Genomic DNA, 25,183 nt, shown 5'->3' on the forward strand with positions numbered 1-25,183 from the left:
AGCTCTTTCTAAATTCCCTCTCCTACATTCACAAATAAGCATCAGATTATTTTCTACCATTGTTCTCTTGTGGCTCCCAGCAGTAATTCCCTGGTTGGGATCTCTCACATTCCCATTGTCCGGGGCGTTGACCAAGGCAGCACCTTTTGTGGAGGGTTGGGTGAGGTCAATGTGAGAAGGTTTCAGGACAGGTTCTTGTATCAGTGCCTTTCTTGTCCCTTTCAGGAGGTGTGATTGCTTACATCAGCTCCTCGAGCTCAGCCTCCAGCCCTGCGTCCTGTCACAGTGAGGGTTCCGAGAGTGGCTTCCAGTCCTCTCCTTCAGTCCCATCCTCTCCAAACAGTTCCTCGTCAGATTGCAATGGCAACAGTAATGTTGAAGGCACCTTGAAGAGCGACCGGACAGATGGCCCCCTGAAAACCAGCAAATCTGGTGTCGCTGGGATGACGAAGGGTCCTGCAGGGGCAACAAGTAAGTGATTCTCACAGTTAGTTTTGCTTTAACTGCTGCCACCTGAGGATTCTCTGCATCCTATTCATCATTCCACAGACTGTCATATTCCTTGATAAAGTTTTGGCCCTTTTCCTTGACCCAGCTTAGGGTTTCTCCTGACTGAGGTCACAAGCTGCATGGTCTTATAGGTCTGATAGTCTCCCCATGTCTGAATTGGCCCATCTAGCTCTTTGCTATCTACTACCTTCTTTTCATCTAAGCAACCTTTTCTAAGACCTCTCTGTCCATAGGATTTCAAAAAATAATATGGTTGGACCCAGTATGAAGAGCCATGTTTTCAAGAAATCAGAGCTCTAGGATATATTTTGAGCAGTTTCACAAAATGGCACTGTGTAATTTTTTTCCCCCCATGAGGTAATTGGGATTAAGTAACTTGCCCAGGATCACACAGCTAGGAAGTGTTATGTGTCTAAGGTAAAATTTGAACTCGGGTCCTCCTGACTTCCGGGCTGGTGCCCTATCCACTGCGCCACCCAGCTGCCCCACAAAATGACACTGTAAAAGAAAGTTTTCTGAGATACCTTTGGATTTGATTATTTGTTGTAGAAATTACTATTTAATTTTAAAAGCAAAGAATTCTTTTGTCTTCTCCAGCAGGATCAACTCTCCAGCAGTTGATGCTTTCAAGTTGTATGGGATCAGAATAGTTGATTATAAAGAAATTCTGAACTCTGTGAAGTGTTTGCATTAGCTTTTCACCTACTGTCTGTTTGTGCCCTAGAATTCAGTGGGATGGTTCTACTGTGTAAAGTCTGTGGGGATGTGGCGTCAGGATTCCACTATGGAGTTCATGCTTGTGAAGGCTGTAAGGTAATGCATGCTACAGTTCTCCTTATGCTGGTGGGTCTGCATTCAGATCTTTGGGCTTTGGGGGGTCATGCTCGACTCCCTGCCCAGGGGAGAAAGAAATAAATGGTGATTGCTTCCTTTTATTTGTGAGTTGTAAGCTAAGACATTTTGGATTGTAAAACTTCTTGTTTTTAACAATCTAATTCTAAATTTTCTGAAACTATTCCTCTTTCCTCGTGACTATTCCTAACAAAGAAAACCCCAAGCCTTATGGCTATGGCTGAGTGAAATGCATAACTGTGGAGAAATTAAGTGGAGCTTGAGATAGTTGTTCAAAATGCTTCAGGCTTGATTGGCTCTGGAGAAAGGCATAGTCAATTTCTATGTGTACACAGATGCAGGTTTGCAGTCTTGGGGCCAGATTCTACTTGGATGAGAGAGTGGGGGGAAATGTCTTTCTTCTCTTAAATACTGCATCCTTCAGAAAAGCCCCAGTAAATTGCAGAGCCCACCCCCGTGGCCTAGCTCCATTCATATTCAGAGCCATAAACAAAAATTGTCACATTTGGCACAGTGGGTTCCCTGGGAAAGACAGGAGAGCTTACTACTTTGGGTGGCTCTTGAGCAACTGCAAGGCTGATTACCTAACAAATCTGGTCAGAATTTTTTTTTTTTAAACTAATCCAGCATCTTTTTGGATTCTAGAATACTGTTTCTAAAGATTCTGTTTGTCAGTGGAATTAAAGACAGAGCCAAGTCTAACTGCTCTTACATTGTAGAAGGAGAAACTGAAGCAAGAAATGCATGTCTTGATGGAGGGTCTGTGAAAATCACCTTTAGATCCAGGCTCTTCTGGGCACAGAGCACTCTGCTTTGCCAAGCAACCATTTGCCTCTCTTTGCAGATGACCTCTCAGGAAACACACAGATCCCTCCTCTTCAAGGCAGCCTGAATTGTGGGGAAGTTTCTCCTGACATCAAGTCTGAGTCTGTTTTCTCCTCTCACTATGCCAGTTCTGTGTCCTGAGGTGACTCCATAGGATATCATCACATACCTGAAGACAGTTAATGAACCAAAACCTTCATGATTCCAGACAAAGCATTCCCATTTTCCTAAACTATCCTCTTATGTCACAAATTCTAGACTCTTCTCCATCCTGATTGCCCCCTCTAGCCACTCTTCAACTTATGTGTCCTTCTCAGACCAGAGTGCCCAGAATTGACCACAGTGGCCCAGACAGAGTCTAAGCAGGGCAATCCTGGAAGCTCTGTTCTCCTGACTTTGTCTGGCATGGTGATGAAGGTTAGGTAACAAATACATGACCATTCCTCACTTTCCTCTGGTCACTATAGCAACAACACCCTTCTGAGTCCAGTTTATGATCTCATGAGTTTTTAAAAAGTTGCCCCATCCCACTACTGACCCCTGGAACTAGTATCCACCAACCCCTCCAGGCCTTGCCCCAAATAAATTCTTTACGCTTCTCTGTGAAGCTGATTTTTTTGTGCTGCGTGTCAGACTTTCCTCTTATTCTGTTGAAATATGTCTTATATTCAGCTAGACCTACATCTCTGCCTTTATTTGAAAACAAGGATAATTTTTCCCCTCCTCTAACATTGGGGCAGCTAGGTCAGTGGATAAAGCATTAAACTCGGAGTCAGGAAGGCTTCATTTATTGTCTGTGCAACTCCAGGGAAGTCACTTCACCCTGTTTGCCTTAGTTGCCTCATTTGTAAAATGAGCTGGAAATGAAAATGGCAAACCATTCCAGTATCTTTTCTAAGAAAACCCTAAATGGAATTATGAAGAGTCAGATGCAACTGAAAGACAAAAAAACCCCAACAAAACTTGTGGCTCCTTTGTTTCCATGCTCTTCCCTATATCCGTGATAGTGATTCAGCAGCCATATCTGCCCGAGGAGAAAGAGCTAAGCTGAGCCCAGGTTCTTGTGTTCATCCAGGGTAGCAAGACACTTTCTTGCTCCTTTTGGATATCAACTAACTCTCTGTTAGTCAATTTTGTTCTGTCATTTTCAGGATAAAAACCATTTTCCTTTGAAGAAAACCCAGAAACAATAATAAGGGAGCAGTTGTGATTCTCTGCCAGTTATCAGCTTTCTGGTCCTGTTCCTTCTTTCATCCTGCCTTTTCAATCAGTCTAGCTGAATCTCCTCTTAATATCTTCTGCCAGCCTCAGCTCATTCTCAACTTTGGTCTTCCTGACAATAGTTTTTACAAAACTGTGCCATGCTCTTAGATTTACCTCCTGCTGCCTAATCTTACTTTCATCTTCTCTCATGACTGGCCATCCACATCGGTCTTTTCAGACAAATCCCATTGTTCCTTCTAGTTGGAATTGTTTCCCTTTGGATCTCTGGAATTTCTTTCTTGTATGTCTTCCCTCCCTTTTGGGCTTTCTTGTCTTAAAGCAAATTAGTCCATGGAATCCTGAACCCTTGGAAATCTTTCTCAAAGTCTTGGATGTATGTCGAACTATTTCTGTATTTCTCCTCTATCACAAACTCTAGAATAAAGTGTTAACTTTCCTCCAAGGTTCCCATAATTTCGATACCAGCAATGAAGTCCTCCCTGGTAATAAGACTCAGATCCAGAATAGAATTTCCTCTAGTTGAGATTTCTACCTTTTGAAAGATGAAATTATTTCTTAGGAAAGTTAATAAGTGATTAGTTGTTCTGCTTTTAGAAGGGAGAGAGAGCTTCAGATGTTGTCTGAATATTTGAAGTTCATCATTACTATGCTAGCGAGCCTTTGTGATGGCTTGGGATCTGTTTCTCAGACTCCTGTCTGGGTGATCTGTTTGCTTCCCCCTCTTTCCCTTTCAACCAAAAACTCTTTGGTATTGCTTCTTCCTTCTGATTCCTGGGTTTCCCTCACATGAATAGGCCATCTTAATATGCCATCTAGGGTCACCCCTCTAGCACAGGGGAAGCACTCAGTAAATGCTGACTATTCTAGTTTTTTTTTAAATGAGGTATTCTTATCCAATTCTGTAATTCATTCACAGATCTCATTTCACCCAGATCATCAGTGACATGATAATTGACATGATAATCTGTGAAATCAATTGTTCCATCTTGTAGTAGAGCCTTTACTTCCTCTTATTGGTTAAGTAAACCCTGTTGGCAAAATTAAATTCCTGTTGGGAATGTCCTTTGTGCCCATCGACAGTCATCATAAATTTGAGGATGTCCTTGAACTTTAAGTTGCACTTACAATGAGAGAGGCAGCCTTATAGAAAGAAGGTCGGAAGTCTTGCATTCCATACCTGCCTCCCCTTGCCCCAGTTATATGAAATTAATGGGGTGCCCATATCTTAGTTCCAGGCAGCTCTTTGACTCTTAAGTTTCAGAAGAGCTGCTCCTGATCTACACTGGCAGGGATGGTTCATTTTCTGTGAGCTTCCAACATTAAGGAACTTATAGGTCTGGACCAAAAAAGATTTTTAAAGGCATAGATTTTAACTTTTGACTATTTTTCATTAGTCCAATTCCTGATGTAAAATGAGTCAACAGACACATTTCTGGTTTTTGTGAAGTACTGTGCTTGGCACTGTGGGTTCTTCAAAGAAAGAAGTCTAAGATCTTTGTTCTCAAATAAGCTATAATGTGCACTTTTAAAAAATAATTATTTCTAATACACATTGTTTTGTGAATTATATTGGGAGAGAAAAATCAAAGCAAAGGATAAAACCATGGGAGAGAGGAAAAAAACAAACAAACAAAAAAAATGAACCTAGCATGTGCTGATTTACATTCAGTCTCCTTAGTTCTTTTTTCTGGATGCAAATGGCATTTTCTGTCCAAAGTCTATTGGGATTGCTTTGGATCACTGAACCAATGAGAAGAACCAGGTCTTTCATAGTTGATCATCGGGCATTCTTGCTGTTACTGTGTACAATGTATTCTTGGATCTGCTTGTTTTGCTCAGCATCAGTTTGTGTAAATCTTTCCAGGCCTTTCTGTAATCAGCTTGTTCACCATTTTTTATAGAACAGTAATATTGCATTACCTTCATGTACCACAGCTTGTTTAGCCATTCCCCAATGGATGGGCATCTGCTCATTTTCCAGTTCTTTGCTACCACAAAAAGCTGCTACAAACTGTAATGTGTACGTTCACTAGACTGACAGTGTGAGACTGATATGGGGTTTAAACAGTGGTCTAGGGTTCAGGTGCTCCTTGTGCTGCCATGTGACCTTGGTCTAGCCATTGAACCACAGGGGCTTCAGTTTGCTCAGCTGTCCAATGAAGTCTTACACTCTATGGCCCCTTCCAGCCACCTGCCCTCTGGGGTTTCTTTGCTTAGAATGAATGGGGATTTGGAGGGGGGGGGCGGGGGAAGGGGAAGGGGGGAGATGTTTACCTACCCAGGGCATGTAGGTGAGGGAATTTGGAGCACACAGGTAGGGTAGCTCAGCAGATAGCTAGCACTCCAGGAGGTTCAGGAAGACCACCATTGTATGTCTCTTGGCATCTCTGTGAAGTTGACTTTGAAATACCCTGCCATCACCCCATCTCCCTGATTGGGGATGTTCGAGTGAGGACGGGAGTGGATGGAAAGAGGGAGATCTGGTGCTTGTGAGGGACATCCTTGTGTAGTTAGGCTTTTAGCATTTTGGTGTCCCTATACAGTTTCCTTCCATCCCCAACTGAAATGTTCTCGGGCTGTAGACGCCTCTGTGAGAGGGTTATTGATGTGGACCAGCATGGATCAACACTGAAGTTCTTGTGAAGAACATATTTTGGTTTTTAAAGGCGGTTGTTTGTATCTTCTTGTTTTTAGGGGTTCTTCAGGAGAAGCATTCAGCAGAATATCCAATATAAAAAGTGCCTGAAGAATGAGAACTGTTCTATCATGAGGATGAACCGGAACAGGTGTCAGCAGTGCCGCTTTAAGAAGTGTCTGTCTGTTGGGATGTCACGAGACGGTAGGTTCTTCTAGTGTGGGGCCAGCTGTTGAAATCTGTGGTTCTGTGCACCTCCTGCAGGCTGCCCAGCCTTGCCCCTTGGAGCTTTTTCACTGACTCACAGTTATTGCAATCATACTTTTTTGTCTTTGAGGCTCCCAGTTCTTGAAAGTAGAAATGCCTATGTCTTACTTCTCTTACTGTCCCATGCTAGGTTTGTCCAAATTTAATTTTCTTTGGCTTCTCCCCAGATAACTTGTTTTCTAATCAGGTTTTGGGTCTTTGTTGCAGACACTTCTTTAAGAAGCCCTTGATTTCTTGGTAGATCCCGGGCCTCTTCATCCCTCTAGAGTTCATCCACTCTCATGTGAAGGTACTTGAATGCTAGAATTTAGGTGCTTGAAAAGGAGACACAGAGTGGAGAGGAACATAAAAGCTCCTATAGTTTGCAGGCATTGATCCAGATGATTTTTGTGATGTCCCACCCAAGCTGAGTGATCCACGTTGGTCATAGTCTGCAGAAAGCTCATCTTCTCTGCTTCAGTTCTTAGGGTAGTCCAGCAGAGGGTGGGGCGTGGGCTTTCTACCAAGCTATGACTAGTAGGGTTACTAAGGGAGAACCCATGCATCTCTTATCCCAGAGACAACCCTCAGGTTATCTTTGTACTCTGGCAATGCAAAAAGTGATATTGCATCAAGTAGTCTCTTCAGAACAGAGTTTGACATTTGAACGCTGTGGGATTGTGAGTTCCAAGAACTTTGGTGTTCTATGTGTATGTGATTAGTTGAAGATCTGGCCGGGGTGTTTAATACCATTCCCAGAACATTACAAGGGTGACAATTGATAAGGAAGAGAATGTGTTTATGTAGAGGGTGAGGGCTGATAAAACAAAATAAAATTTTTCTTTGAAAATGGTAATATCAGTGACTACAGTTAGTTTAATTTTGAGACTTCTCACTGAATAAATATATTGAATATTGATGATCCATGTATAAGCACTAGTATAGAAGTTTTTCTATTTTCTTTTTTCCTTTAGGATCTTTGGGTTCTTAGAAAACAGGGTAGACATCAAGACTATGGATACTAGAAGAATGGAGCGTGAATAGTCTTATTTTTTCCATTAATTTTTGTGAAAAATCTATTAGAATCTGTTCAGATAACCATTTTCATTGATCTTTTTTGTTTTGATTTTCTTCTTTGAGAAGCTGTTTATATGATTGGTGTTAGGTGTTAAGGGTAAGGTAATTAATGTGATTTGATGAGGGGAAGGTTTCTGGGAAGGGCATGAGAGCAGAGCAGAGTGACTTTCTTAGCCTCATTGGGCTGACTTCTGAGCACCCTGGTCACTCATGCTGTATGTAGGCATAAGAGGGAAATAAAGACTAGGCTGATGACTTATTGGTAAAGCGGGAACTCCATGCTGAGGACATTCCCTCAGCCAGTACAGGGCAGCATCCTTTCTATAGGTGCTTAGAGTATTGTATGGTTCAGTGTCTAGCCCAAGGTCGCATAGCCATGTATATTAGAAGTGGGACTTGAATTCAGAGCTTCCTTTTTTCAAAGTCAGATCTCATAATGACTGTCATTTGTATACACATGTGTATAGCATTGATTACTACATAGCCATCAAACTTATAATGATGTGTTTTAGGGGCGTGGAGATAAGATAGTCTCTAATTAAATGCTTACTATAAAGAACTATTTTTGTTTTGTTTGACTTAACAGCTGTATTTTAAATTAGAATTAGATATCTTTCTCTTCTACAGCTGTTCGGTTTGGTCGAATTCCTAAACGTGAAAAACAGAGGATGCTGATGGAAATGCAGAGTGCCATGAAGACCATGATGACCAGCCAGTTCAGTGGTCACTTGCAGAGTGAAGCGTTAGTGGATCGTCATGGGCAGACAACCTCGCCTGCTCAGGAACAGCTGCGGCCCAAACCTCAGATGCAACAGGAGAACATGAAAAGTCCCTCTCCTCCGCCTTCAGATTTTGCAAAAGAAGAAGTAATTGGCATGGTGACCAGGGCCCATCAGGATACCTTCATGTATAACCAAGAACAACAAGAGAACTCCGCTGAGGTCATTCAGCATCCCAGGGGAGAAAGGATTCCAAAGAGCCTGGAGCAGTATAACTTAAATCACGACCATTGTAGTGGTGGGCTTGGAGGCAGCCATTATCCCAGTGGGGAGAGCCAGCAGCACCTCAGCGGACAGTACAAAGGGAGGAGCATCATGCATTACCCAAATGGGCGTTCCATTTGCATTACAAATGGACACTGTATGAACTTCTCCAATGGCTATACTCAAAGAGTATGCGATCGAATACCAGTTGATGGATTTTCTCAGAATGAGAACAAGAATAGTTACCTGTGCAACACTGGAGGAAGAATGCATCTGGTATAGTGGTGATCATTTTTGCTCTCCTTAAATTAAGGAAACTTCAAATATTTCTTAATTTTAGTGTGATTTAGTGAGTAGTGCCTGGACTCAGAAGATCTAAGAGATTTCTGGAACCAGTTTTGTGTAGGATTTTAGGTCAGACTTTTTAGTTTTTAACAAACCTCTTTCAGCTGCTTAATAAATTCATTAGGTTTAGAGGTAGTTATGTGATTTGATTGGATAAGAGTAGGATTTCATGCAAATTATAAATCATGAAGGGTGCCTTTCTTTTCTCTTGGAAATGATTTTTAAAATTTAAGTCCTAGAGCATAAGGCATTTTTAAAGACACTAAATGTCAGGCCTTTGACTTAGAAAACCACAAATTCACATTATCTGTGTTGAATTATATTTTCCTTTATTTCATTAAACGTTTCCCAATTACATTTTATAACAATTGCATTTACCACAATACTACCAACACTACCATCAACACTTTGCTACTATACCATGCTTCCTGTGAGGAGAGAAAAAGTCAGTTTCTCCTACTCTTCTTTAGTACTTCCATTGTCTTGTTTCATGTTCATCAGCTGGATCAGTGTGGATCAGTGTTGGACCAGCCTTATTCTGTAAATGAAAAATGTTTTGGAAGAGCCAATGTTTTTAAGTTCTGAATATTTCTGGATGGATCAGTTTATTAGCATTCTACACTGATGAATCCAGATTTTTTCTAAAGGAAAATTCTTATTACAGGACAAGCAGCCCTGCACACAACATTAACTGTTTATTCAAAAAATGGTATTTTTAAGAAATTGTCCTTTGACCTCACACAAATTCCCAAACTCACCACCTACAAAGTTCATTCCTAAAAACAGTCAACAAAATAATCACTTTTTTGATACAGAATTTGCCTAAGATTTTCTGTTATTCAAGAATTAAAATTATTTTAATGAAATCTGTCTTAAGGATTCTCTCAGAAATATGTCCTTTTGGAGTCAGCTTTTGAGAATGGAGAGCATTAGCAATATTTCTTCCTTTACAAATTCCTCGAAGAACATGCAGTATTCTCCCCAGACTAGTTATGATCCTGAAATTAAAAATCCATGTCGTCCCTGGTCAGTTTTTGTTTTTTTCTTCAGCCAGCCAGTCAGCCTGTTGTCTTTTGTTTTCTAATTGCATGTCTTATTTATCCTTCTTTTTCCCCCATGGAATCACCCATCTGAGCAGCCCCTTTCAAAGCTTGGGATAAGTTCCTGGGGTTGGTATTGTAACAATTCCCACAGCCAGATAACTGTCTGCAAGTGTGCATTTTGATCCTTAGAAAGGATCAAAGGGAATCGTCCACAGTCTGGGGCTGTCTGTTTTTAGGTGCCATCTGCTGACTTTCTCCTCTCTCCAGCATGTAAAAGTTCATCTTTGGATTCCTCAGTGATTGATAAGAACAAGAGAGTGATCCGGTGGCAGCAGCTGAAAATGGAATTGGGAAATGGTTAACAAAATAAAGAAATATACATTGCCACATAGCTTATGTTAATTTGTGGTTTTCTAAGTCTGTGTGCTGCTCCCTGTAAGGATCATTCCTATTTGATTTGAGGTAGCAAACAGAGAACTGGCCCGGGTAGACTGGATGATTGCTCTGACTGCAGAACTACTGCTTTCATTGATGATGACTTTTTCTTTTTTTTGTTTTCTTTTGATCCAGGTTAAGAAGTGAATTGAATTTTCCAAGGTGTTCAATTTAATTCTTATAGGGAAGCTCACTTACCCATAAATGATCCTTGCATGATTTCTGAAACATCAACTTTGGGTATACGTTGTAGTTCAAAGGGCCTACTACTTTGCTTTGGTTTTCCATTGTGGAAAAGAAATCTAAAGGCCTTTATTTAAAATCCTTTTACTGTCTGGTAATACCAGAGATGGCTAAAGACAAAAATATGGCTGTCTGGTGTGGGCAAATAAATGACTATGTTGGAAGAAAGTTTTCTTTCTTCCCTTCCTATTCTGTGGGATCCATTGAAAACTTGTGAGCCAGTATGGATCTTCCTTCTCTGTCTTCCTCCTTCCCTCTTCCTATTCTTCCTTTCCTTTTTTCCCTTACATCTCTTCCTTCTAAGCCAGTGAAATCACAGGCCTATTCCCCATATCTCCTTGGAAGCACTCCAAACTGCTCAGCCTATTTCTAGTAAAGGACTGAATCTCTAACTGTGAAAGTACTGCCATATACAAACTGGACTTTTGGGTCAGTGTAATCATTATTGGAATAGAAGCTTGTTATAGTACTCAAGACTGGAGTAACTCTTGGGTGACTTATATTGGGCATTTAATTTTAAATGCTCATCAGAGTTTCTACAGCAATATAAATAGCAAACAGTTAATTGTTAGTAGTTTTTAAGGTGTATGTGCATGGGGGGAATGAGATAATTTGTGATATAGTTCTAAAAATCGATTTTTGAATTTTCTTTTTTAAACTTCTCTCTTTTTTAAAAAAAGTCACTTTATTTTGTTTGTTTTAGGTATGTCCAATGAGTAAGTCTCCATATGTGGATCCTCATAAATCAGGCCATGAAATCTGGGAAGAATTTTCCATGAGTTTTACTCCAGCTGTGAAAGAAGTAGTTGAGTTTGCAAAGCGAATCCCAGGGTTCAGAGATCTTTCCCAGCATGACCAGGTCAACCTTTTAAAGGCAGGGACCTTTGAGGTGAGACCATGTGTTTCATAGAGTTTTGTGTCTTTTATTAATAAGTATCTTTTTCCAAGACAATATTAGTTGCTAAATGACTTATCCCAAGTCAGGGTTCAATATGTATAATATATATATGTATATTTTAATTTTTGATTTTGTTTTCAATTCAGACATTTATTATCTTTTCCTTTTCTTTTAACTAATTTAAAAGAAAAGCCAAAACCTCATGATATATCAGCAAAATCAAGCAAAATAAATTCTAGTATTGACAGTGCCCCAAAAAGTATGTCTTTCTGCTTCTTGAGTCTTTCACCTCTCTGTCAAGAAGGAGGCAGTAAGGTAGCCTGGTTCCTAATCAATCCTTCAAAATTGTGTTGGGTCATTGCGTTAATGGGTCAGAGTTCTTGATGTGGTTTGTAAAACTTGCCCTCAGTGGGCTACCTGTGTGACTTGGAGCTAGTCTCTTAACTTGTCAGTGTTCCATGCCAAATCCTCAGTCTGTAAGCCCTAGATCAGGTGCTGATTTGGGAGAGGGAATTTCTTCTCTGGGAGCTCCTTAAGATTAATGAAATCATTAATTTTGGGAAATACATAGCAAGGGGGTGATAACCATCTGACGCTTTTGAGTCCCTGGCAGGCCCGGTGACTGTTAAAAGGGTGGGGGGTGCACAGTGGGTGTTCTAGTCCCTTCCTAGCCTGAATGCCCTTCCCATGATGCTCAGAGGCCAGATTGCTCCATTGTAGCTGCTTGAGGGCTACCTTCCTGCGGTAGGTGTAATCCTGCCGTGCACACTATTGTGCCTTGTGCAGGGCTGCGTTTGCCTGAGGTGCAGAGACAGAACCAAGTGGTTCCTGTCCTCCAGGAGGCCCCTTTCTGTCAGGGAGGCTGTAGCATACAGCCCATGAGGAGGAGGTACTGAGGAATGCCAAGTGATGTGGATTGAAGAGGGAGAGGGTTAATAATCAGGAGCCTCAGCAAAGGGGTTGTGGACAAGTTGGCATCTGAGCTGGGTTTGGAAGGAAGGAGAAGGCAGGAAATAGTGGTGAGGAGAGATGCTGGAGGTAGGCCCTGGCATCTGGTGCTGGGGAAGGTCTGGCTGTCCAGGCTGGGGACTTGAGAAGTGGGAGGGCACCGCAAGCCTAGATGTCCTCCTGACACAGCCATATGTTTTACTGGTCTTACATTTATTTCTACAGTCACTCTGTCCTGTTTTCTTATTGGCATCCACTTGGCAAGTGTTAGGTCTAAATTCAGGTGTGTCTGGAGCTAGCTCAGTCTTGGAGAGCAGATTATTAAATTTTCAGTGTGAGTACTTAGAGTTTGGAAATTGGCAAGAGCTACACAGGACTCGAGGTATTGTTTGTTGATTGTGTAGACTTAAAGTGATGGAGATTAAACTGAAAACTGAAAAAAAAGTCCTGTAGACTGGCACGTCCCGGGCTGTATTCCATATGTTGTGTCTAAAATATAGGCCCTTCTTTATCTTCCTCTTCCTCATCTTCTCTTATCCTAAAGACGGTGTGTTTTAAAGTAGATTCTGGCCATGAAACTAGATGGGTAAATGGAGACTTCATGTATCCTTCCATGTCAAGTCTGGACTATTTTTCTGCTCAGACTTTTTCTAGCTTTCACCTTTGACCAGCCTTTTAGTCAACTTCTGATCATTCTGGCAAGCTTTGCTGCCTTATTTCTGCATCCAGACCTACTCTTATACCAGCGTTCTACTAGCAGTCTGAATATAGGAGGGCTCTGTGATGATGGACCCCAGTCACCCTAGTCATAGTCTTTCCATGCACAACCACTCCTAGGGTTAACACAGTTCTTCTCTCTCCCCACATTGTGGAACCCATTAAAAAGAGAAAGTAGTAATGCAATATCCTCTGCTGCCTTCCCTCACACATCTCCAAGCAGACCTCTTCCTGCCATCCCCAGGAGCATAATATTCATTTTTCTTAGTCTGTTCAACATCTGGGTCTCCTGGTATATCATCTTATACTGAGACTCGATAAAAGTTCATTAGTTAACTCTCCCCTAGGAATTGGAGGGAAGGCTCCTTTTCATATGTGACATGTATACAAATCGTCAGTTTTCTGCAGATGATAAACTCTGAACTCTGGTTAAAAATATGAGCACATGGGGACCTTCACATTTCGGTGTAAGAAAGAAAGTATGTGTGCCCAGGACCACAAGTCAGTTCAATAACAGGCATTTAGGAAGCTGTTCCTATGTGCCCAGCACTGGGCTAATTGCTGAAGAGACACAAACAGCATTGGAGCACTTTATGCCCTCTCAGAATGGAAGCTCCTTGAGGGAGCTGTCCACAGACATATAGATATCCACCAAATACACACAGAGTAGCTAGACAGACACTGTCAGCTGCAGGGAGATCTCATGTACAAGTTGGCACTTGAGTGAAATTTTGAAGGAAACCAGGAATTTTCTGAGGTATAGGTGAGACAGGAGAACAGTCCTGGGAACCCCCAGGACAAAGGCATCGAGACAAGAGTCGGCTGCTGCTGCAGGGTTGGCCATCCTTGTGTCTAGCTCTCTTTCCACCAGCTCTGTTGGGGTCCAGAACACCCAGCTCACCTCAGAGGATGGTTCTCCAGTTGCCCCCTTATGCCTCACAGAGCCAGCTGTTAATGGGATGTTCTTTCAGCCTCTCCTGTTAGACCGCTGGACTTTGTTCTCTCCATCAAGAGCAGAGGGTCAAAAAAACAAGTAGAATTGGTCGTATCTCCTTGCTGCTAGTGCCGACATGTTCTCCCGGGCCATTCCGGCGTTCTCCCTGAGGCTCCTTGCCTAATTGGCTTGTGGGACGTTTTTCATTAGGTTTGAGTTGTTGGGTGAAAGGAAAGTGTATATACATATGGTTGAACAGAATGTTGAAGCCTAAGTCAGATGTTTTTGGATCAATTTGTGTGGTATTTGATTTAAAAACATTGTGTTAGAGTATTTTTCTTTGACACATAGTCTCTTGACACTGCACATTTTTTGGGGAAAAGTCTAGATCCTCTTGATAGTTTTCTAAGGAATTTCTTTGAGCTGCTGACACCTCATCTGTCCAGCATCAGGGCTGTCTGTGATCAGCTCCAGGCCCGACTGCATAGCCATGCTCTTTTTCCTGAGGACATAGAGACTTTGTCCATGTCTTTCAAGGATTCTTCAGGGCCTCCACACTTGAGCTCTTACAGTTCTGGGCATTTATCAGCTTCTTTGCTTTTTGGCATTTCAGAGACTTTCTTCATAGGAAAAGATCATTTCCAGCTACAAAAATGCTGCTGTTGATGAATTCATGACAGAGGGCTCTCCTTCTGACGATCTCTGACTGAGGAAAGAGTCTTGCTTTGGTAGAAAATCTGCTGCCCATTCACATTGTTGTCCTTTTCCCAAGTCCTCTGGACATCCTGTATTCCCTCCCTTCAGATGCTTTGTCAGGATGAGCTGCTGCTTCTCAGAGCCGTAGAACATGGATGTTTGGGGGCAGCCTGGCTGCTGACCGAAGAAGGAGAGGGAGGACTCTAGTCTGACTGTTGTGACTTCGGACATTTCTTCTAGGGAGACATTAGGCCTTCTGTCAGTCTGGTGCTTGTGTCTGTTGTTGGATGCATTTAATTTGTTAACAGGAGTTATTTGTGACTTGAGTTCTTTCCCCTTTTGTGACTCCTCAGAACTTGCCTCCTTGCTCCCTGGCTATTTGTGCATGCCAGATGGTTCTTCTGTGTTTCTGCATCTGTCTGCTGCTCTCTACCACATGGATCTGGGCAATTTTGTGATGGGTCCAGGGGAATTGTGTCCTTCTGTGGCTGCCCTCAGAGGCACGCACGTGCCTTTTCAGTGCTGGCCTGGGCTTTCACACTGTGGCTTTCTTAGCTTTACAGGACCTTTTTGATTCTTCATTGAATATGTTCTCCATGCTGAGTGGAGCAAATTGGACTTATAAAGAAGGGGTTTTGTTTTGAGGGATAAACTTGGGGTTCCCAAAAGCCCTCCATAGGACATTTTGATTCAATTTCCCTTTTCTGATCTGGCCTATCTTTGCTCATCTGTGTCCTAGTCTAAGATCTGCGCTCTAGATATTATCCATTCAGCTGCATGTCTGGATGTCTAGACCTTGTGCCTTTTGCATCTGTGGATCATTGGGCTCAACTCTTTTTCCTTTCAGCTAGTACTTAATTTTTTCCAATTACATGTAAAAACAATTTTTAACCCTTTTAAATAAAATTTTGAGTTCCAAATTTTCTCCTTCCCCTTCCAGCTTCCTAAGATGGTAAGTAGTTTGATATAAATTATATAAAGCATTTTTCCATATTAGTCATGTCATGAAAGAAGAAAAAGAACAAGGGGAAAAAGCTATGAAATAGTATGCTTTGGTCTGCATTCAGATTCCATCCAGTTCATTCTCTGTTTGTGGACAGCATCAAGTCTTTGGGAATTGTCTTGGATCATTGTATAACTGAGAAGGACTAAGTCTATGATAGATGATCATCACACAGTTTTGTGTTGTGCTCCCTTCTCTTAGGGTCATGTAAGTCTCTCCAGGCCTCTCTGAAATCATCCTGCTGATTGTTTCTTACAGAGCAATAATATTCCATAGCATTCATATACCACAGTTTATTCAACCTTTCTCCAGCTGATGGGCATCTACTCACTTTCCAGTTCCTTGCCACTACAGAAAGAGCTGCCACAAACATTTTTGCACATAGATGTCCCTTTCCTTCCTTTAAGATCTCTTTGGGATGTAGGTCCAGCTGAGGATTTGTGTGATTTTATTTTATATGCTGTAAATTTGCTGGTTAATTATTTGAGTTAATTTTTCAGTTGACTCTAGGGTTCTTTAAGTGCACCATTGCATTGCTTCACCTGCAAAAGCATTCATTTTGCATCTGCTTTTCCTCATGTCTTCCCTCAATCTTCTTTTTTTTGTCTTTCATCTCTACTTCTTTGTCAAATACAGGTAGGATGACAACGCACATTCTTGTTTCATCCTGGATTTTATTGGAGAGGGCTCGGCTTTGAATATGGAATGGTAGCTTTTGATTTTAGCTTCATGTTGTTTATTATTTTAAGGAAGGAACCATTTATTCCTCTAATTTCTGTGGTTTTTAAGAGAAATGACTTGTATTTTGTCAAAAGCTTTTCCAACATCAGTTAATATAATCATGATTGTTGTTGATGGAAATGTGGTTAATCCAATTTTTAATTTTACTTATTAATATTATACCAATCTTGCATTCCTGTCATAAAGCAAGTAGCATCATATAGTATATGATCTTTGTGATATAATCTTTTAGCTTCTTTACTAAGAATTTACTTAAAATTTTTGTATCAGGATTCATCAGGGATATTGGATCTCTTAATTTTATTTTTCTGTTGTAACTCCCTCTTGTTTATGTTTCAAGATCATATCTGTATGAATAGAAGAAATTTTATAGGGTTTTTCTTGGGTGCTTTTTTTTTTTTTCCAGATAACTTAATTAATTGATCTTTGGATGTTTGATAGAATTTGCTTTTGAATCCATCCAGTCCTGGGCTCTTTTTCTTTGGAAGTTCGTTTACAATTTGTTCATCTTTTTCCTCTGAGATGAGGCTCCTTCCTTCTCTGCCAGTTCATTTCAGCAAAAAGAGGTCTGTGATCTGCCTAGTGATGATAAGGCTGCTCTCGGGGAGCTGTGCACAGCTTGGGGGGCACAGTCTGTCCAACAGGCAGCAGGGGAGGGGATCTGCAGAGGAGAAGGCCGCATCTGGACCTACCGGGACTCCTGACCCCCTGCTGGGCCGAGTACCCAGAGCTTGCCGAAGGTCTTCGGAGAGGCTCCTGGTGGGTGCCGGACGCCAAGATACCCGACCCTCTGTGGGCAGAGGGAGCCTGCCTCTGTGCTTTTACAGAGGGATGCCCAGCTGTGGCCCTTGCCCCCAAACCAGATGAGCTTCTCTGGTTGATTTCTGAGCAGCTCCTCTCTGTAGTGGTGAGGTGTGTCTTTTTGCCTGAGAAAAAGCATGGCCTATTTGTTGACAACTTAAAAGGAACAAAAATGTCCTTTCTTTTAAAATCCAGTAGCCCTTCTCTTTTCCAGCTTTCTTACCCTACCTCCACCCCCTTTTGTTCAATGGGAAGAGGAGAAGTCTCTCTTTTACCTTGACAGATTATTGAGGCCCAGGATCAGGGCTTGGTGATAATGTTGGCTTCTGACGTGCTTGGACCACAAAGGTCCAAACAGCTTTTCAGTGTTTAACATGGTGTTGTCTTGGACCCCGCTGTAGCCTGGCTTCCTCTCCATCTGGTGCCCTGCATTGTGGGTCCTGTCCAGTCAGTAGCTGCCCTTGCTGTTTCCCTACCCTTCCTCCATGCTGACATGTTTTTTTTTCTGGCTGAAATTTGTTAATTTTCTTGGAGCACCCTCTGAGCAGGATTGAAGTTTTGTATGTTTTCCTGGATGTCAAAGTATGCTCTTTCTCATGTCTTTTCTAAAAAAAAAAATGATGTAACTTATTTGCATTTCCCTTAGAAGTTGCATTTTTCTGCCTCTTAAAGTTCATTCCTCCCCCACCCCCCAAATTTGCAGGAAAATAAAGAATGGTATTTGTTCTAGAAAGATCAGATCATATATACTGAGTTAGAAAATGGGGTCAGATATCTTTCATTGTAGACCATTTTCATTCATAAATTAATATAGTGTTGTTTATTAGCTACATATCCTTGAAAATTTTCTTTGGGCAGTGTCATTATTTGTAGCATTTAAAAAACAAAATGGTTATAAACACTTTGTTTTTTCTAATTTTATTGTATGCTTTTGATTCTTTTTATTTTAAGTGATATTTGAAAATAGTATTTTTACATAGTTGATATATATTTAAGATGTTTCTATTATTTGACTTAGACATCATTAAGCTGGCTTGCTTGGTGTACTATTAATGAATTTTTGAAAGCACTCTTCTTTCTCTTGCTAGGTTTTAATGGTACGGTTTGCATCACTGTTTGATGCAAAGGAACGTACTGTGACCTTTCTCAGTGGAAAGAAGTATAGCGTGGATGATTTACGTTCAATGGGAGCTGGAGAACTGCTCAACTCCATGTTTGAATTTAGTGAAAAACTAAATTCTCTACAACTCAGCGATGAGGAGATGAGTTTATTTACAGCTGTAGTCCTAGTATCTGCAGGTAATCAATTGATCAATAGACATTTATTAAGTGCCTGCTGTATGGTGGGCACTATGCTAGGTCCTGGGTATACCAGGATAAAGCAGGAGCCTCCTCCTGAGAAGCTGGAGGGAGCAGAAGGCAGCCACAGGGTCACCACATGGCAAGGAAGAGAAAGGCAGAGAGCTCGGGGCCTGTGGTCGCCAGGGGAAAGTGCCCCCCGAGAGGTAGTGCGGTCTGGGAACCATGGGCTTTACTTTAAGGCCTTTTGTGGGAGTGAGCTGTGTCCCTCACAAGTTTGGGTCTAGTTCTTGCAGAATCCTTCCCTGCAGTTTGGCTGACTATTTACAACACATTTGTAATTCTCAGTCCTTACTCTGTTCTACTGATGCAGCTTTCAGCCAGACTTGGTACTTGTGGGAATGCAGATTAGATGGAGGGGTTGTATTAGTCAGCTCAGAATGTCCAGCGGCTGCCCCCCCAGAAGGACTTCCTCCTCTTCTCCTCCCTCCTCTTTTCCTTCCTTCTCTTCTCCTCCCTCCTCTTCTTCTCCCTCTTCTCTTCCCTCCTCTTCTCCCTCTTCTTCTCCTTCATCCTGTCTTCATTTCCCTGCCTCTTGCTTGGCTGCCATCCACCTTCCTCCCCAGGTCTCTGGCTTTGTTCTTTGAGAACCAGGCTGGCCACCTTTTGTTTCTGTGCCCCTCACCTCAGTGACATAAATGTAGCACATGCTTAACAAGTGGGTGCCAAACTAGGGCCTTGCAGACAGAGAAGATCTTCTGCTCTGGACAGGGAAAGTGGGTCCCTGAGCTAGAAGAATCCACCTCTCTGCTGGACCCCAGTATGCTCTGTCCTTAGGCCTGTGACCTGTGGATGTAGGAAGAGAAAGCGAATGGCGCTGAGGTGTCCAAGTCAGTTTTTGCCAGGGTGGGTGGGGCAGAGGCTCATTGGAGCTCCAGTCCCTGCTGGGGATGGCCAGCTGCTGGATAGACCTGAGGGCTGGGTCAGGGGAGGGAGCATGAGGTTCTTTCACACTCTGGACCATATGTTTCAGCCATATTTATCACACTTCATTGGGGTAACTCTTGCCAGAAGTGACTGCTGAATATAATAAGCACCATGGTATAATCCCACCAAGGGATTCTGCCCAAAGGTGCTTTATTCACCAGATAAACTTGACAAGCCTCTTATATTTGTCTTGGATCTTGATCTGTTCTTTGGTAAGTAATAATCTTAAGATGGTAAATTTAATGTCTGAAACCACAGGTTTTAGGTTGGATGCAAATCCACATGCGTTTAGTAGTCCTTGCAGGACTCTGGGGGCTGGGTGCTCTGGTACTAGGAGTAAAGACTGCATGAGCCAGATGTGCAGAAGTGCCGGCCAGTTCCCTGAGGAGATGGGCTGGGTAAGGGAGTCAGGGGAGCACCGGCCCACCCCCAGGAAACTGGCCTGAGATATTTGCCAGAAACAGAATGTTTCAGGAAGCAGTTGGAGACAGATTATGGAGATGGCCGATGTACAAGGAAGGTTTGGGGGCTGTCCATTTAGAGGTAACCTTTTAGGTGCAGACATCTGCACGTGGGAGCTTTGGGGTGGAGGAGGTGGCAGTGCCCTAGGAGTCACTCAGGCTCTGGACTGCAGGTTGGAGGGCCAGTGCTGTTGTGTAACCTGGGAACCCAGAGTCATGGGGCAGGAGGAGTGAATGTGAGCAGTAACTGCACATTGCAAGGGGTCATCCCTATGTCTTCTGTGCCGCTGCCGTGAGCTCTTTCTAAGTTGGCCATGTTAAAGAGCCCTATTAGCAACCAAGATCTCTGATACGGTGACTGCCCGGGGCCTGGGAGATGTGCAGGGCTGCCAGGCTGATGCCTTTCCTGGGGCTGCTCTAAATCTGGCCCCAGGTGGGGAGCACAGGGGTGAGGGGCCCTGGGCTGCTTGAAGGGGAGCAGAACAGGGCAGAACCAGGCCTGGGGGTGCTTCCAGCCTGGACAGAAAATAAAGTGACTTTTATGATGATGATGGTTTTTAACAACACAGTAAACATTTTAATTCTCCTTCTGAGTGATGAAGCATGAGTGAGCATGCCATTGGTTGATTGTAGAAGTCTTTTTTCTTTCCTTGTTGGTTGGATACCAGAAGGATCAGAAGGTGCCCCAAAGCAGCTGTGCCTCTTTGGGATGTTAAACAGCTTTGTTTATTTTTGCACTGTTATGTGAACGTGGTGGGAGAAACTAATGCTGTCATTACTGTGGGAAGAGAGCTGCATGGGGTGAGAGGCAGAGTGACTTAGCAGTGGAGACCTTTCAGGCAGAAACGGTCATATTCAAGAATGATAGAGCAGTTTATAAAATTAGAATATTTTATTATATTAAGTATCTAAAGCTGTAAAAAATGCTAATTTATTTCATTTACCAAATGACAACTTGGTTTCTAATATGATTATTTTTTATGAAATCATTCATTTAAGCTTGACTTAATTGTATGATTAGTGAATATCATATTGGTTCAGGCTTCTTAGAACCTTTTTTTTGTATCAATAAATGCTGCTGTATAAGGCTAGTGAGTAAGAATTACATCCTAATACTTAATAATATTATTTAATCTCTCTCCCCCTCTTTTCCTTGTCTTCCCTTTTCTTCCCCCTCCATCTTCTCAACTCTCGCCTCCTCTCTCCTTCTCCTCCCCCATACTAGATCGATCAGGAATAGAAAATGTCAACTCTGTGGAGGCTTTACAAGAAACCCTTATTCGTGCGTTAAGGACCTTAATCATGAAAAATCATCCGAACGAAGCCTCTATTTTTACAAAACTCCTTTTAAAGTTGCCAGATCTGCGTTCTTTAAACAACATGCACTCTGAAGAGCTTTTGGCCTTTAAAGTTCACCCTTAGGGCTGTTTATTTATACATGGACGGGTTCACGCAGACTGTACATTTTGTGCTAAAATGCTTATTTATAGGTTTGTACCCTCTGTGGAGAAAGAGGAACCCTTATGACATTACATGATTGTTAGAAATCCCTGTAATCACGCAATAATACTGAGAACTTTTCAGCCATGCGGCAATGCACCTGACAGCGTCCTCCATGATATATACACCAAATCAGCTGTGTCGCTCTTAAACAGGAGAAGCTACACTGAATTATAATCACACTGAATGTTAAGGCTTTTTTCATCTGCCAAAACCAAAAAGAATTTTCATCTCCCTGTGGTATAAACAGAACGCACAATTAAAAGGAGGTGGGCTCTGAAGTTATCCTACTTGCATGGAAATTCCAAATCACAGACCTCCGTTTCACCCCCAGGCAGGCAGGGGTGACCCTAAGGAATGGAGAATTGAGCTGGGATTCAGCTGCTCCATGGGCTCTCCCTGGCCCAGCCATCAGCCACCACTTGGGGTCCTAAACAAGCCACTTAATTATTTTTTAGGCCTCAGCTTCCTCATGTGGAAAATGGGGCAAATAGCTCCATTGCCTGCTTCACAGTGGGCCTCATGAGGATTAATTTGAAAATGTCTGTAAAGCATATTTACCTCCTGGGAGATAGGCACTATGTAAATAAAGCATTATTTTTCTTCTTACTCATAAATAACTTTTTTGGAATGATTTCACAGTCTACACCAACTCATTCATTATTTAGAGCACATGCATATGTGTATGTATAGCTATACACACACATTGCATGTTTATGAATATATGAAATAACATAATTTTGTGTACAAATATGTATGTGAATATAGTTTTACATATTTCTTCACAATATTTTAAACTGTGAAGAAGTTTATCATACAAGAGGTTTAAAAATAGAGGTATGAAAAGAACCAAATAGGTATACTTCCTGCCTACTGGTGAATTAACCATCACTTAAAAATGTTTAGATGTTATCAGATTGAATTTATGCTCTATTTTTGTTAATTTAAAGAACACATAAGATAACCATGCAACAATTAAGTCCAAACTTAAGTAATATATTTTAGAGTCTGCCTTTGGGAAAAGAGAATTAAATTAATTGTCCAAGGTACTAGTTCATTTAACAGCCCATTTAGCTGAGATTCCAAGCTTGAGCTGATAAAATTTGAGCTGCTGACCACTATTCACTTATAGCACTGCTAAAAAAAAAAAAAAAAGAAAAAAAAAAGAAATAGTAGCAAAGTGGTTAAGAATGTTGGTTCTTTCTATAGAACTAATAACTTGTAGTTTAAAGAATATTGTATTTAATATGTTGATAGCATATTTTTCATAATCTGAGACCATTTTTTTTTACACTACAAAAATTTTTGTTTTATTGTTAAATAGAGTTAAAATCCAAAATTAGAAAGTATCAATCCAGTGGCCTAATGTGACCTTCTCTCTGCTGTGCACATCTAGACTTGGAGGCGGTATGCTATGCCCAAGACTGTTGGGATTTTGTTAATTCTGATTTATAAAAGGGCCTCTCATTTGCCGCTATCAGGAGAAAACGCCCAATGGGAGGTGCTGATTTGTGTTTCTGTTCTCCCTTCTCCCTGAAAAGAGTCTTTTAGTGGTGTTCTCTGAAAAAGAAGTGTCCATTCCTTTCGTCATTTGTGAACTGTGTGAAATTGTGAGAAGATGAAAGAAATCTGGTTTACTGATACGCCTGTTACTGTCGTGTCACGTGAGCAAAATGCCTTATTTTATAGTCTGGTTAACTGCTCTACAGCATCGTGACTGGGATTTGAACTGCTGCCACAATACTGCTTAACCAAGTTGGGGGAGGAATCCAAGCCCTTCCATGCTCCAAGGCTACAGGTGGTGGCGACGTCCCGGATGCCATCTCTCAGAACCATAATTGGATTTACCTTTGACTGGGTATGTCCTTTATGGACTATGTAGTTTCTGTGAATTCTTTACATGGTAGCATTCATTATCTTTTTGAGATTTCTTATTTTTAAAGATATCCAAGGACATGGTTTGCTTTCTGTGGGAGTAGACACAGCTTTTTGGGTATGTTTGGGGAAAAAAAAGGTCAAATTAATACTGAATTTTTGCCTTTTGCATACACCTCTTTATCAAATGTATCTTAAAAAATGATTAAGCCTTTAGGAATGTATAACGAGATCAGTGTAAGTATTGCTTATTAAAATTTTAGTTAGGTTCAATATATACATACATCTATATATACATCTATATAGGTATATAGATATGTGTTTTGTCTTGTGACATTTTATTTGAATGAATTCTTCCTGTAGATGATGGGAAATGAACAAAGAGTTCAAATGAAAAAAACAAGGTGCCACTCACAGCACTTCTGTGTTGGAAAATTATCCATATATTGAAACCTCGAATTCCAAAATTAAGCCAGCAGTGTTTTTACAAGCACATCCTTTTACTGAGTCACTGGTCATACACTACACTTAGGAAACGCTGAGAAGACAGCTGATGTGGACAGACAACTTTCTCAGTTGGTGGGACATCGCCGCCGATTGACTGATAACGTACTGTATGAATTCATTGACATTTTAATTCTGCTTTTGCATTTTAAGAAACATATGGGCATTATGTCAGCAAACTAAGGGCATTCATTATGTCAGCAAACTAAATCTTGTCTGCGCTTTTCATGTATCCTTCTAAGACCCCCAGGGAGGGGAGGGTCAGCTTGTAGGCTGAGAAAAAGAGAAAAAACCCTGTCTTCTTGGGAAATGCTTTTTTCTTAAGGGGGGGGGGGGGAGGAGGAAGACAGATGGTAAATTAATTGCAGGTTTAAACAGTTTCTGACCAGGTAATGGATATGGGTTAAGTGTTTATCTTTCAAATCTACATTTCAAGAAATTAATGTAACCTGATAAGATCTGATTTATTTTCTGTAAACATCAGCTAGACTTATTACTGTGCACGAGAGTAACTGCTTATCTCCATTGTTACGTTTTTTTTTTTTTTTTTTCCCAGTATCAAGTTTGCTGAATGTAAAAGAAGAGTTTATCACTTAGGATATAGATTTTTTTTAGGGGGGGAGGGAGAAGCATCTTGAAATCATGACTGACAAACCAAGGAACTTGTCTTCATATGATCCAGAATAAAACTTGAAGCTATCCTTGCATTAAAAGGAAAACAAATGGTTTTGGGGTGTTTGCTTTTTTTTTTTTTTTTTTTTTTTTAATGAGAGAAATGCATTATTGTAGACAAGACACAGGTTCAGTTTATTGACAAAATGATAACTGATGAGGGCATGGACAATATCTCATCCTGTGTTTCTGAATAGTAGCCTGTACATGGGATGGGGCGGATAATAAATATGATTTCTAACCAAGCGTTTGATTTGGGACTTTCTAGTTTTTTGTTGTTATAAAACTCTTTGTAATGAAAACTTATTGTCTAACACCTACATCTTGACCTCTGTGGTGCAGGAACACCCCAAATCATTTAAGTGAGGAAATCAGTAAAATAGTTAAACATTTATGAAGTACTTACAATGTACAAGCCAGTCCCTGCCTTTGAGGCATTAACGATGGGGAAAGACAACACATGAAAGAAAGCTGGGGGTGGGGAAAGGTACCTGGCATCCTGGCATGGGGAAGGTACAGGATGGAAAAAATTCCAAAATGAGAAATGCCAGGGGGTCCCGGGAGCCACTTCAGTCCCAGTAGTGTCAGATTCAAAATGAAATGGGGGCCACCAACCCATGTATAATGATCTTGCAGGCCCCATCGGACTTAGTTTTTTAAAAATAGCATCATCTATGTTGTATGATTATATATTTTGTTAAATATTTCCCAATTCTATTTCAGTCTGAT

General features: G+C 41.4%; 1 protein-coding gene across 2 annotated transcripts in view; it reads left to right on the top strand.

The window, feature by feature from the left end:
* NR1D2 (nuclear receptor subfamily 1 group D member 2) overlaps window positions 1-24,700 on the top strand; it is a 44,639-nt gene extending 19,939 nt beyond the window's left edge. The window contains exons 2-8 of one of the 2 annotated variants that reach the window (XM_031940356.1): window positions 226-471; window positions 1,235-1,323; window positions 6,106-6,250; window positions 7,997-8,628; window positions 11,122-11,307; window positions 18,245-18,455; window positions 21,129-21,325. In XM_031940356.1, the coding sequence (XP_031796216.1) occupies window positions 226-471; window positions 1,235-1,323; window positions 6,106-6,250; window positions 7,997-8,628; window positions 11,122-11,307; window positions 18,245-18,455; window positions 21,129-21,325 (1,706 nt within the window). Of the gene's footprint in view, window positions 1-225; window positions 472-1,234; window positions 1,324-6,105; window positions 6,251-7,996; window positions 8,629-11,121; window positions 11,308-18,244; window positions 18,456-21,128 lie in introns of both variants that reach the window. The other variant, XM_031940355.1, reaches the window with a different exon arrangement.
* The last annotated feature ends 483 nt before the right edge of the window (window positions 24,701-25,183 follow it).

The sequence above is a fragment of the Sarcophilus harrisii genome, chromosome 5 (genome assembly GCF_902635505.1).
Source record: "Sarcophilus harrisii chromosome 5, mSarHar1.11, whole genome shotgun sequence".
NCBI classification, from domain to species: domain Eukaryota; kingdom Metazoa; phylum Chordata; class Mammalia; order Dasyuromorphia; family Dasyuridae; genus Sarcophilus; species Sarcophilus harrisii.